The following is a 15,182-nucleotide window of genomic DNA, read 5'->3' as shown; positions in this document are numbered from 1 at the left end:
GAAATAAGTTAACTGAAACAGAAGAAGAAAAATTGGGCGATTGTTTCCCGAAAGTCAACTGAAAGCAAATGAAATAACGGTTGTTTTAAGTGTCCGTGTGTGAATAAGTTGTCAGTTCCCGCGAGCAGCGTGTAGATAATGCAGTGGTGTCTTAAATGTAACACGTAGCATGTTTTGTAAATCAAGTAAAAACCGGTTATTGTTAAAAACGTCTGTATTGTGGATTATCCGCATTATCTCGGATAATCGGGAACTTGTCCGCCTCCAGTAGCTGAGTGGTCAGCGCGACAGAATGTCAATCCTAAGGGCCCGGGTTCGATTCCCGGCTGGGGACTGGTTGTTGTGTTGTCCTGATCATCATCATTTCGTCCCCATCGACGCGCAAGTCGCCGAAGTGGCGTCAAATCGAAAGACTTGCAACCGGCGAACGGTCTACCCGACGGGAGGCCCTAGTCACACGACATTTACCTTTTATCGGGATATTGTGTTTTAATAACGTCATTGTGACTCGGAAGTCGACAAACGATTCTTTAAACTATCTGATCATCCTGCGTTTATGGGATTCGTTATTCATCGCAAAGTTACGTTACATGTGATAATGCTAGCAGAAAAGAAGTGCTTATTTTACTGTTTAAATTTTCACTGTGCATCAGATTTGTTATTTGGCACTTAGATAGACATCAAGATGCAAAGGATAAGATAAAAGGACCTCTTAATTCCTTTCTAAACATTGTTTGACGTGTTTGTAACTATATATTCTATCAAGTAGGTAAAACGTACAGTTTATTCAATATCTAGGTAACACGTTTCCTGCTTCTTTCAGTGTTCAGCGGTGTGGAGAATTCGCCATACCACATTTGCTAAGAATATCCACCACGAATTGCGTTTCGATCAAAAATTAACTCTATTATCAATGCTTGTCCCAACATTGTGTCGCTATATTTAGATTTTTTCGTAAAAAGGATAATTTCCCACAGCCTCACCTTCACCATGTGGGTGCCGAATTACTCAACAGTAGAGTTGTAAACTACCGTACACTACAGTCGACTATAATAAGAGTAGACTTGGGTCGTTTTCCTGGTAGCCTTGATCGGTTGAGGTCGTAACCGTGTTACCTGTACGTTAGGTGTGTTGCTGACCTATCAGGCGTTACCTCATTTCAATCTCTTTGTTTGCGTATGCGATCAGTGGCTTACTAGATTCCCTAGAAACCGAAAGCGGTGAGCCGTCTAGAAACTGGGCATCTCCGACATCACTGCGGCCGGAAAAAAGATCCTGCAAGAAAGGGACCAACGACGACTGAAGAGCATCGTTCAACGTTGCAGATTTCAATGCTGGGCCATCAACAAGTGTCGGCGTGCGAACCATTCAACGAAAGGTCATCAATATGGGCTTACGGAGCCGAAGGCGCACTAGTGTACCCTCGATTGCTGCACGACACAAAGCTTTACGCGCCTCACCTGGACCCATCAACACAGGACTGTTGATGACTGGAAACATGTTGCCTAGTCGCACGACTCTCGTTTCAAATTGTTTCGAGCGGATGGACGTGTACGGGTGTGGAGACAACCTCATGAATCCATGGACCCTGCATGTCAGCAGGAGACTGTTGATGCTGGTGGAGGTTCTGTAATGGTGTAGGGCGTGTGCAGTTGGAGTGATATGTGACCCCTGATACGTCTAGATACGACTCTGACAGGTGATACGGACGTAAGCATCCTGTCTGATCACCTGCATCCAATCATGTCCATTATGCATTCCGACGGACTCGGCAAATTCTAGCAGGACAATGCGACACCTCACACGTCCAGAATTGCTACAGAGTGGCTCCAGGAACAATTTGCGCACTCCCGTGCCTTCACGTTATTAGGCAGTTGTACCAGTTTCTGTGGCTCTTCAGTGTATGTCATTTATGTAGCGCACCAAAATTATCGAACTGTAGTTTTGGTAGAGTGCAAATGTAATCACCTCTCACAACACACGACCAAAATTTCGACACCGACGTATAAGAGAAAATAGCCGCGCTGACACTCGAGACTCGGAGCGTTAATAAAAGACTGGGGGCGCTGCAATAGATTCATTTGATTGATTGATTGAGGCAGTAAAGTGGATCGCGTGAACAGGTGTTAGTAGTTGTTGGCGGGTGGTTGGCAGCACCCGGCGTGAGGAGCAGGTCCCGCGCGCCCTGGCTGGCTCCCCGTCCTACCTGTTGCGCTCGTCGCCATTGTCCGTCACAACCCTTGCCTCGCTCCGCCCGCCCTTCGCAGGGCCGGAATTCAGCGTCCTTGAGACACACGGGCTGGGGAGAGTTAATACAGTGCCGCAGGGCTCGGCGATATATTACTGCATTATGCGCGCCCCCTGTCGCGCCCTTGTTTGTGGGACTGGGACACGGCGCGACACTGCCGACCGTCTTGTAAGGGACTGCCTGGCACAGCACACCCGCTATTAAGTCTCCCTTTCGTCCATGTCATTACCAGCCACTGGCCCACCGCCGGTGCCGCTGCAGCTGCGAGAGGATGCCTCCCCAATCTGCTCTGGAATGTCGAGGGAAGTGAATGTTGTTCATCAGTCAGGGGCGAATAGGAGGAGATAAAGAATGGCCAACGGAGAGCGGTACGTTTCGTCACGGGATCGTTTAGTTGCTTCAGCCGTCGGCACACGGGACGAGTTGGCTAACTAACGTTGATGTGGCGGTCAGCGAGGTCTGTGACGTCACTTCCTGTTTCACGTCGAGGAGCGATTTAGTCACGTGAAACACAAAATACGTTCTGCTATTTTCCGGGACGCGTTACGTAAAGTAGAAAGAATAGGAAGCAAGAACACTCCCTACGTCACAAGCAGGAAGACTTAGGCCAGCAGAGAGCAAGACACTGTATTTCGTGTAACGGCACTGCCACTTCCATTTCGTGTTCAGTAGAAGCCCATCCATTTTCGGTGATTTTCATACCCGCGAAAGTATCATGTTTCTAAGCACCAGTACATTGAGTTTCTGGAGAACGAATCGTTATTGGTAGGATTTACTCTATAAAACGAGAGAAAATGTTGTACTGGTGGTTAAAGATATTTCGTATTCAATTATTTTCGTGTAATAACTCGCACGTTAATAGAGTAAGTCGTCTTAAGAGAAGACTGCATTGAAGATTCGTCGTCCTTGTAGGGATTGGTTGTAATTAAATGTAAGTTAGTAACATTTCGTCAGTTAAATCTTATAGAAGACTATAAGATTAAAGTCGCCTTTTCACGAAACTGTAACCTAGTGTAGTGGTTAGAGCCGCCACATTCCGAACATAATACCCTACAAAATGAAATGATCGTATGGCATTGTTGGTCGGGAGGCCCCAAGCGGGGGAGTTCGGCTGCCGCATTGCAAGTCCTCTTTAGTTGACGCCACTTCGGCGACTTGCGAGTCACTGATGATATACACACAACACCCAGTCATCACGAGGCAGAGAAAATACCTGACCCCGCCGGTAATCGAACCCGGGATCCCGTGCGCGGGAAGCGAGAACGCTACCGCAAGACCACGAGCTGCGGGCAATACCCTACAATCAATGGGAAACAAGTATGCCCGTCACGCCTTCAATGTACACTTCGTTGGTGTCGCCTTTGATATGTTGGGGACACAGGCGACCATCGCTTGGTTTGCGGATCGGCGATAGGTGTCTGGTTCTCGGTGCGATAGATGCTGACAGTAATTACCCGTACTACCCTCCATCAGATATCCCCTCGCCTACTCCTCTTTCTGCACTCGCAGAAAGTCTTGTCACTGCAATGAGTAGTTGATCCACGTCTTTTCCTCTCTTGGTTCTGCTTATTCTCTGTTTATTGGACTGTTGCTCTCAGCGACAATGGTTTCCTACTACGCTCAATTGTAATCAAATAAAAGAAGATAAGTAAGTAAACATTGTCTCAATGCTCTTCTTTGTACCTCTACTTCACATCGCGTACACTTTCCTTGGTTCCTGGGGGGAGGGAACGGGACATTGCAGTCAGGTCTCGAGTTGCGACCCCTGCCCACTTTTCCGCCACCTCTTCCTTTTCCTTTGGGCGCTAGATTTATAAAATTAATAGAAATATTTTTTTTTTTTTAAGTGTGGTGTTCTGTAAAGATAAGTAGTTTCTCTGTCGTGAGTGACTATGTTCTATTTAGCGAACTTTTATAAGCTGATTTCCTAACTGATTGAACATGTATTTTTCGTTTTTGTGTTATCACATGTTCACAGATATTGAAGTTTTTTATTTATGCGTACCACCGATAGAACAACAAAAATGGCTCTGAGCACTATGGGACTTAACTGCTGAGGTCATCAGTCCCCTACAACTTAGAACTATTTAAACCTAACTAACCTAAGGACATCACACACGTCCATGCCCGAGGCAGGATTCGAACCTGCGACCGTAGCGGTCGCGCGGTTCCAGACTGAAGCGCCTAGAACCGCTCGGCCACCCCTGCCGGCGATAGAACAACATGACTAGCGTATGGACAAGGGAGAAAACGTGCATTTTAATAGAGCTAATGTAGGAATTTTACGCGCGTCCATTTTCGTGGACAAACTGTATTGTTTGCTAGTCAGACAAAGCCGGCAGCTGCCGCTGGAGAGCGCTGGGGGGCGCAGAGGCACGTTAATTAGCTGGTCCCTCGTGTCGACGTCTCTGCGTCTGGTGACGTTGGATATCCCGTCTGCGAGCTCATCAGCGTTAGCTGCCCCGTCCCGTGTGACTGCAGTGTCGCGGAGAAGGCAACAAACCTCTGGCAGGCTCTACAAGAGAGGCGTTGTGCAGTACGGTGTACGTCTGCTGTTGTAATTTCGCGAGCGCACGGTTTAATAAGATTCAGGGAACATGGTACTTTATCCCGCATTAAATCTCGCGACATAACCGCAGTGAAATAGTCAGTTTGTTGACAATCATTTCTCCGAACGGAACTTTGTGGAGTAAACATGTAGATGTAGGTCTCGGCTGAAGACTGGTGTGTTCTTACCAGATCCACCGACTCAAAACGCATTCTTCCTATATACGAGGTGCGGCTAGAAAAAAACCGGACTGATGCTGGAAAAAACATTTATTTACAATTATGTACAATTTCATGTTATCTCCTTCAATGTACTCTCCTCCTCGGTCTCTACACCGCTCCATACGAATTTTCCACTGTTCATAGCAATGCTGCAGATCATTTTCGGTAAGTCCATACATTAATTCCGTCGCTTTTTCTTTTACTGCTTCAACAGTCTCGAATCTAGTTCCTTTCAAAGCTGACTTGACTTTAGGGAAAAGAAAAAAGTCACAGGGGGCCAAATCAGGTGAGTAGGGTGGATGATCTAAGATGGGAATGTTGTGTTTTGCCAAAAACGTCTTCACTGACAACGCACTGTGAGCTGGGGCATTGTCTTGGTGAAGGGTCCATGACTTTTTTCTCCACAAATCGTTCCGTTTTCTCCGTACTCGCTAACGTAGGGTAGCCAGGACGCTAATGTAGTAATGCTGATTCACTGTTTGTCCCTCTGGTACCCAATCAATCTGCACAATCCCTTTGATGTCAAAAAAAATCATCATTGCCTTGAATTTCGATTTTGACATTCGTGCTTTTTTTTGTCGTGGAGAACCAGGAGTTTTCCAATGCATCGATTTTGTAAGAAGGTGGGATCACTTTCAATGTTTTCCAGGATGTCAGAACAAATCATTCTTCGGCGTTCCTTCTGCTCAATTGTGAGACACTTTGGAACCATTTTTGAACACACTTTGTTCATGTTGAAACTTTCATGAAGAATCTGCCTAACACTTTCCTTGTCAACTCCTGTTAACTCAGACGCTGCTCTGATTGTTAAACGGCGATCTTGTCGAACAAGTTTACCGATTTTTTCAATGTTTGCATCAGTGTTTGCTGACAATGGTCTGTCAGTGCGAGTGTCATCACTGGTGTCTTCGCGGCCATCTTTAAATCGTTTAAACCACTCAAACACTTGTGTTCGCGATAAACAATCATCGCCGTACACTTGTTGTAACATTACAAACGTTTCATTTGCAAATTTTCCTAGTTTGAAACAAAATTTGATGTTAACACGCTGTTCTTTCTGTACACTCAACATTTTCCGACGCACAGACAAAACGTCAACTACTTAAAACAGACGCCACGGGCAGACTGAGTGCAGGAGGCAGATGAAACTCGAGCAGTAGGCGGAGCGAGAGTCACGTGACAGGCCACGCGACTTTCAGCCTTATTGCATTCGTTTTATTGTTTCACCAGTACTAGTCCGGTTTTTTTCTAGCCACACCTCGTACACTACATAGGGCGTTAGCGGCGTAGGTACAGATATTTTGATAACTGGTGCCTTGATGTTACTTTTTCTCCGCGTCTAACAGTATTCCCGCCAACACATCACATAATTTACTACTGGGTGTTTGGTGCACGGTCGTAACAGCTTCCCTGTGCACTACGCCCATCTGTATACAGTATCCGTTTTCCATCCACTCGTTTACACTTCAGTACTTGACGTGCTGCCCAGAGGAAAATAACCATTATTGGCTTGTTTGTGCCACTCACACTTCGAGGTACTAAGCGACCTCAGTCGCATCCAATATGGCATTATACCACGAAGAGGCAAGTCGTGACATGTATCTCTCGTGTTCGTGCCTTTCGAAGTTGTACTTACATTATGACACCATACTTGGCATGCCATTGTAATGCCGCGACTTTCTTATGCGTACTGTATAGACCTAATGTGACACAGTGGTTTAAGCATTGTATGATGTAACTGCCGTCCGCAACTCGTGGTTGTGCGGTAGCGTTCTCGCTTCCCGCGCCCGGGTTCCCGGGTTCGATTCCCGGCGGGGTCAGGGATTTTCTCTGCCTCGTGATGACTGGGTGTTGTGTGCTGTCCTTAGGTTAGTTAGGTTTAAGTAGTTCTAAGTTCTAGGGGACTGATGACCATAGATGTTGAGTCCCATAGTGCTCAGAGCCATTTGAACCATTTTTTGAATGTAACTACCACTGCCCGATTTTATGGATCTGAAGATGGCAATACATGCTAAGGAAACTAGTAATCCAGTAATTGTGGAAACGTAGCGAACTTAGCAAATAAATTGGTTTTCACAAGAAGTCTACACCACAAATTTGTAGATCCCCTGCTGTAAGGTAACAGTAACCTAAAAACATGCTACTCGTAATAGCCATAGTTAGCAAAGGAAGTTATTACTGATGTAACGTTGTTCAGTATACCGTCCCTCAGTCATCAGTGGAAAGATCTTCACTTACACTACTGACGCTTGAATTTATATTAGATGTTTAACAGTTTCCTATTTTCCAGAACTCTTTCCTTGCTATTGCCGCTCTGCATTTTTATCCTGCCTACTTCGGTCATCACCACTTATTTTTCTTGCCCAAATAGCAAAACTTTCCTACTACTTTTAGTGTACCATTTCCTAATCTAATATCTGTCAGCATCGTCCGATTTAATTCGATAACATACTATAAACCTAGTTTTAATTTTGTTGATATTCATGTTATTATCGATTTTCAAGACGCTATCGATTCAGTTCAACTGCTCTTTCAAATATTTTGCCGTTTCTGACAATTACAATGTCATCGGCAAACCGCAGAGATTTATTTATTGTCCCTGAACTTCCCATTCTAAATTTCTCCTTGGTTTCCTTTACCACGTGTTCAATATGCAGACAACATATTACGCTATGTGATCAAAAGTATCCGGACACCTGGCTGAAAATGATTTATAAGTACGTGGCTCTCTCCATCGATAATGCTGCAATTAAACATGGTATTGGTCCACCTGTAGCCTTCATGACAGCTTCCACTCTCGCAGGCATGCGTTCAGTCAAATGCTGGAAGATTTCTTGGGGAAAGGCAGCCCATTCTCCAATGAGTGCTGCACTGAGGAGAGGTATCAATGTCGGTCGTTGAGGCCTGGCACGAAGTCGGCGTTCCCAAACGTGTTCTGTAGGATCTAGGTCAGGATTATGTGCAGGCCGGTGCATTACAGGGATGTTACTGTCGTGTAACCACTCCGCCACAGGCCGTGCATTATGAACAAGTGCTCTGAGAAGCAAGAAGGTTCTTAAAACATCAATGTAGGCCTGTGCTGTGATAGTGCCACGCAAAACAAGGGGCGCAAGCCCCCTCCATGGAAAACGCGACCTCACCGTAACACCACCGCCTCCGAATTTTACTGTTGGCACTACACACGCTGGCAGATGACGTTCACCGGGCATTCGCCATACCCACACACTGCCATCGGATCGCCGCATTGTGTACCGTGATTTGTCACTCCACACAACGTTTTTCCAATGTTCAGTCGTCCAATGTTTACGCTCCTTACACCAAGCGACGTGTCGTTTGGCATTTACCGGCGTTATGTGTGGCTTATGAGCAGCCGCTCGACCGTGAAATCCAAGTTTTGTCACCTCCCACCTAACTGTCATAGTACTTGCAATGGATGTTGATGCAGTTTGGAATTCCTGTGTGATGGTCTGGATAGATGCTTGCCTCTTATACATTACGACGCTCTTCAACTGTCGGCGGTGTCTTGTCAGTCAACAGACGAGGTCGGCCTGTACGATTTTGTGCTGTGCGTGTCCCTTCACGTTTCCACTTCAGTATCACTTTGGAAACAGTGGACCTAGGGATGCTTAGGAGTGTGGAAATCTCGCGTACAGCCATATGACACAAGTGACACCGAATCGTCTGACCTTTTCGAAGTCCGTGAGTTCGCAGAGCGCCCTATTTTGTTCTCTCGCGATGTCTAATGACTACCGATATCGCTGATATTAAATAACTGGCAGTAGGTGGCAACACAATGCACCTAATATCAAAAACGTATGTTTTTGGGGGTGTCCGGATACTTCTGATCACATAGTGTATGTGTGGTAGGTTTTATGCTTGTCCCACTCCCTTGTCAACTGCCAATTCCTTTCACGCCAATCGGTCTTTATAGCTGCAGTCTTTACTCTGTACAAATCGTACGTACTCTTTGGGTTCCTGTATTTTGTCCCTGCTACCTTCAAAATTGCAAAGAGTGTTTTTCAGTCAACCATGCCAAAAGCTTTGTCCAAATCTACAAATGCTATAAATGTAGGTTTTCTTTCTTTAAGCCTACCTGATAAGTCGAATTGTCAGCATGGCGTCGCAGTTCCTACATTCCTTTGGAACCTAATCAGGAGGTCGGGTTCTACCAGTATTTCCATTCTTTCGTAAATAATTCGTGTCAATATTTTGGAACCGTAATTTATGAAACTGATGGTTCGGTGGTATTCAAACATGACACCACCTAATTATCTGTGAGCTTATTGGTAGATCGGGCGCTCCTGAAAACAGCAGAGGGTTATGTCGAGAGAAAACTGCAGTCTCGCAGGGTGAACAAGAAACGTAAAACATCGACCTAAAAATAATTTTTTGCGCTAAATAAACAATAATGAAAATACAAATAAAGTATGTCCATTTCTTACCGTGTGTTGGTGAAGTTTCACGCTTTTGATTGAAATTTCTCATAATTAGAGCCGGCCGGAGTGGCCGAGCGGTTCTAGGCGCTTCAGTCTGGAACCGGGCGACCGCTACGGTGGCAGGTTCGAATCCTGCCTCGGGCATGGATGTGTGTGCTGTCCTTAGGTTAGTTAGGTTTAAGTAGAGTTAAGTTCTAGGGGACTGATGACCTCAGATGTTAGGTCCCATAGTGCTCAGAGCCAGAGCCATTTGAACTCTCTCTCTCTCTCTCTCTCTCTCTCTCTCTCTCTCTCTTTTTCTCTCTCCCCATAGTTAGAAATGGGAGGGAGCGATCTGTGTTTGCTTCGAAGAGACATTTAATAACTAAAATCTTATTCAGTACTATTTATTCTTGGTGACCGATTTCAACAGTTAATACTGTCATCTTCTGATCTGTAACGTGATGCATTTACATTGAATACGTATAAAATTATCATTTATATATTTGTCATCACAAATGAGGAAATGGAAATTTTTTGTGTTCATACCTTAAAAAATTCTTGTTATACCTCCTGTTCCATTATGACTGTATCACACATGCCATATTAGCATTATGGTGGATAGTATGTAGCGCATTCCACAAAGATTTGTTGAAAACCAAACAATTTTGTAGGAATAAAAAACAATACAATTAAAAAGCACCTTGTGTAACTAGGAATGACCAAGCACGTAACATTCCATTGATGCTTGTTAACTGATGAGTTGCGTAACAGTTGTGCATATGTCTACATTTACATGACGAGGTAAATATACAAGGGATCCACATTCTTTGATGCACTCATTTCAACTACCTGATAATAAGCCACAGATAAGGCATGTAATTCAACATTTAACGAGCATCCGTGAAATGTTGCGTGTGTAGACATCGGTAGCTCCACCACATATTTTGTAACTGTATTGTTTTAATTTCTTACAAACCTGTTTTTATTTTTAACAAACCTTTGTTTACTGTGCTACATTCTGACCGCTTTAATGTCAACATGGCATGTTTGACACAGTCGTAATGGAGTGGGAGGCATAGAAAAGGAATTTTTCAAGGTATGAAAATGTAGAATTTCCACTTCCTGATTTGCTTAAAAAAAAGGTAAGTTCAAATGGCTCTGAGCACTATGCGACTTAACATCTGAGGTCATCAGTCCCCTAGAACTTACAGTCCCCTAGAACTTAGAACTACTTTAACCTAACTATCCTAAGGACATCACACACATACATGCACAAGGCAGGATTCGAACCTGCAGCCGACTCCTGATTTGTAATGATAAATGTAAATAATGGTTGTACATGTACTCAAATGTAAATGCATCACGTTACAAATCTCAAGGTGATAGTCTATACTTTTGTAACCGGTCGTGAGGAGTAAACAGTATTGAATGCGATCTTTGCTACTAAAATTCTCTTCTCACAGTTTTCATAATGTGGCTCTAGAACGGGAGATGGGAGATGCGTCGCTATCGACGCTTCTGCCAACCCGTGTTCAGGCTGGGCACTAAAAGAAGGACGGTCAGTGTGAGGGTCTTGCCCGGCAGAAAGCAGTTGCCAGGCACTGTTGCGAGCAGCCTTTTTATTGAAGACGCTCTTCCATCGCTCCAGCTCGCTGGGCGTATTTTGCAGAACGACACGTGCATCTTGTTACTGTGTGCTGACACTTGTGATGTGATGTGCTGACCGGAGCTGCTGTCTGTTGCAGGTGGGAAGAGATGAGGACCGTGGCGTGTGCCGTGCTGCTCGCCTGCTTCATGGGCTGTCTGGCAGGTGAGTCTGAACCCCCAACATTTTACTCTTTACTTCTTTTCTTTCCTTCCCGTGGACCATCCTCATCACACAACTTGCCATTGTAGTGATGCAGGCTGCACGGTGGGGCAGCTGCTCCTACCAATAGGTTTTATGCAATCCACAGCGCCTTCAAAAACCACTTGCAAGATTTTCGTATTCTCTCATTCGCTATGTGCAAACTATTAATCTTCAGAAAAAAATGAAGAGGACTTTCTTTTGTAGGAAATTTAGTGGGACGAGTTTTAGCTGTTGGCCATGGTTTATGAATTATTCGAAAAAAAAACGCGTTTGAAGGTCACTTCTGTACATTTTTTTGAATAATTGGAAAACTGCGGCCTCTAACGTATCCTACTATAAAATTTAATTATATCAAGTTTCTTACAAATGGCCGGTCCTCTTTGTTTTTTCTGTAGAACTAATAGTTTGTGTGTAGCGAGCGAGACAATATGAAGTGGTTGGTGGTATTTGAAGGCATTGCAGGTTGCATAACACCCAGCACCAGTGGCAGCCGAATCATCCGTTATATTGTTCTTATGTTGACACTCTTCTTCATACTGACGGCGATACGAAACGGCGTAAACACGTCTGAATAAAACTAAAAGCATGAAACTTTTGTGTTAGCAGAAGAGCCAACACCGTGTTACGAGTGGAGGCCGAAATACAAGCGTTTTAGCTCATGCAGGCTGGCGTGAGGAGCGAAGAACTATACTGACGTGAGGTCTGGAACATGACAAGGAACGAGAATTCAGAAAGCGGACGTAATTAGTTGGGTACTTAACTTTAATCCATTAATGATGAACGTCGCTCTTGACGGTACATGATTCACAATATCAATATCAATAGTAACTGAATATGGCGCCTTGCTAGGTCGTAGCAAATGACGTACTTGAAGGCTATGCTAAACTGTCGTCTCTGCAAATGAGAGCGTATGTAGACAGTGAACCATCGCTAGCAAAGTCGGCTGTACAACTGGGGCGAGTGCTAGGGAGTCTCTCTAGACTAGACCTGCCGTGTGGCGGCGCTCGGTCTGCAATCACTGATAGTGTCGACATGCGTGTCCGACGTATACTAACGGACCGCGGGCGATTTGGAGGCTACCACCTAGCAAGTGTGGTGTCTGGCGGTGACACCACAGAAACAACTTACTTGACCATAGTTAGAAAAAAAAATCAACAGCTCTTTTCTGGTCTCTGTGGCACTGATGTAACAAAAAAAAAAAAAAAACACTTTTGTAGTTTTATGTTAAATAGTTCCATATCGTGGAGGCACGTAGAGTCCCCATATCGTGGAGGTACGAAAAATCCCTTGAGGTCAACCAAACGTGCTGCATTCCCAGTTTGGTGCTTACACTGAACATAATCTGAGGAGCAGTTTGTTTGACTCTTACCCATTTATCCAAAGACGAGCAACACGTTCGTTACAAGTTTATTTTGTAAGCGCCAAAGCGTCACGTTTATGTTTAGCCAACTCCAGTCAACCAATCAGTACATTACGTCCTCCGTATCTCACGAAAAGACAATGAAGGTTCAACTAGAGAGATTCCAGCTCGCACACAGGCTTAGCAAGAATCGTTCTTTCCGCAGATCATTCGCGACAGGAACAGCAAAGGGAGAAGGTACCGTCCACCGCACACTATCAGATAGCTTGTGGAGTGCAGATGGAGTTATTCAGATTTTATCTCTATTCCGCGAAAGAGTATAAATGTGTCATCCACAAACCTGACGCAGCAAATAATTAAATAAGCGTTGTATCTGCGGATTACTAATGCAATAACTTTTTTTCAAAATTTACTACCTTTCCGTACGTGCCTACAGCCATCTCAGCTGTGGAATGTCAGTTACAACGATACGAACGTAATGACAAAGCAGCGGCGAAAATCTCTGACCCGGTTGGGATCGAAGCCAGTTAACAAACCTCGGCGCTGACCGCACAGCTACCAGTATGTAAAATAGAGACAAGCAGCTAAGTAATGCGGGTGTGAACACCTAAGGAAACAATCGAGGGTTCAACAAAACTCGGGAAGGTTTTGGTTTTTCACACGTCCTGTTCGCTGCACGCCGCAACCTGTTTTCGGGATACAAATTTAGATGTCGGTGTTTTCGCTTGCAAAATGGCTCTGAGCACTATGGGACTTAATATTCTGAGGTCATCAGTCCCCTGGAACTTAGAACTACTTAAAGCTAACCAACCTAAGGACATCACACACATCCATGCCCGAGGCAGGATTCGAACCTGCGACCAAAAGCGGTCGCGCAGTTCCGACTGTAGTGCCTAGAACCTCTCGGCCACCCCGGCCGGCTTTTCGCATCGCATCGTGGGTTGGGTTGTTTTGGGGAAGAGACCAAACTGCGAGGTCATCGGTGTCATCGGATTGGGGAAGGACGGGGAAAGGAGGTCGGCCGTGCCCTTTCAAAGGAACCATCTCGGCATTTGCCTGGAGAGTTTTAGGGAAATCACGGAAAACCTAAATCAAGATGGCCGGACGAGGGATTGAACCGTCGTACTCCCGAATGCGAGTCCAGTGTGCTAACCACTGCGCCACCTCGTTCGGTCAACCGCATCGTGACTAATTCTCTTGCACGGTATAGTATCTGCTCTTAACGGCAGTCTGGCTGCTCAGTTCCTGCGTTAGGTTGTTTTTCAGTTGATATCCTCGCTCTCGAGGTTTGAAAGTCGTCCTTTTGGCTCATCTCGCAGAGTTTTTATTTGAGGACAACGCGGGACGAGCCACTAATGGCAGACGAATAAATTTGGCAAATTACATTCAAGGATGCAAGGGGCGGAGGGGTCTGGAGGGAACAGGAAGAGTTTTTGCATGTAAATAGAGTTATAAAAATGTTAATCTCCTTGTAGAAACATCTTTTGTGTAAGCGAGAATTTCAGCGGTCTTCTCCGTGTTAACTTTAAGGGCCGCATGTTTTGAAAACAATACTGTCTGCCATTAATATCCGTGCAGAAACCGCTTGTCACAGAAGAGAAAAAGAGGCGATATTTTCAAATTTACTGAGTTTAACGCCAAGTTAGAGGCTTATTCGATTATCTCAGTTTATTCATTCAGGCAGAATTTGTGGCGAGGAGGAGGAGGAGGAGGAGGAGGATGAGCGGTCAGGCAGGCTCGACTCGCATTCGGGGGACGGCGGGTTCAGGTCCCCGTGCGCCCATCCAGAATTGGTTTTTCTGAGGTTTTACCGAACGAACAACTTTCGTGCAATCGCCGAGATATTTACCTGGAGAAGGATGCGATCGATTTTGTTCCCTGTACGTCTTTATTCGGTCCCTAATGACAGTAAGTTACACGCTAAGCACATTTCCTTCTAGTTTGTAATACTTCTATGATGTTGGCGCTGTTGTGTAAGGGGCGGTCAGATGAAAACAAGACAGGTGGAAAAAAGTAAGTAAACTGTTTATAACTTCAAAAGTAATCGCTACAATTTATACTACTACGAGAAAAGACGGCGAACGCGTTCAGGCAAAAATGCGGTGGGATACGGAACCACGACTGTACTAAGGAGTCCGGAGCAAATCGACTTTCACGAATGCCTTTCTTCATGCCTCTAAAAATACGGAAGTTAGAAGGGGAGAGAACGCGAAACCTGTGTGGAATATGTGTCAGGGCTGTCCGACGAACCTCCGCAGCGAAGTCGATACTACCTTGGCAGCACGTGGGCAGGCATTATGCTGCAACGGATTTGTGGCGGCCGCGCGGGATTAGTCGAGCGGTCTAGGCGCTGCAGTCATGGACTGCGCGTCTGGTCTCGGCGGAGGTTCGAGTCCTCCCTCGGGCATGGGTGTGTGTGTTTGTCCTTAGGATAATTTAGGTTAAGTAGTGTGTAAGCTTAGGGACTGATGACCTTAGCAGTTAAGTCCCATAAGATTTCACACACATTTGAACATTTGTGGCGTCCCTCAACATTCC

At 45.2% G+C, this 15,182-nt stretch overlaps 1 protein-coding gene across 5 annotated transcripts in view; it reads left to right on the top strand.

Moving 5' to 3' along the window:
* Positions 1-15,182, top strand: part of LOC124717390 (fasciclin-2) — a 921,178-nt gene that overhangs the window by 229,983 nt on the left and 676,013 nt on the right. For all 5 annotated transcript variants that reach the window (XM_047244244.1, XM_047244243.1, XM_047244242.1 and 2 more), the window contains one exon: positions 11,181-11,245. In XM_047244244.1, the coding sequence (XP_047100200.1) occupies positions 11,191-11,245 (55 nt within the window). In that variant the 5' untranslated portion in view covers positions 11,181-11,190. The remainder of the gene's footprint in view (positions 1-11,180; positions 11,246-15,182) is intronic.

Source organism: Schistocerca piceifrons, chromosome 9, assembly GCF_021461385.2.
Source record: "Schistocerca piceifrons isolate TAMUIC-IGC-003096 chromosome 9, iqSchPice1.1, whole genome shotgun sequence".
NCBI classification, from domain to species: domain Eukaryota; kingdom Metazoa; phylum Arthropoda; class Insecta; order Orthoptera; family Acrididae; genus Schistocerca; species Schistocerca piceifrons.
Note: the sequence above shows the minus strand (reverse complement) of the source record. Positions and strands in the feature narration are given on the sequence as shown.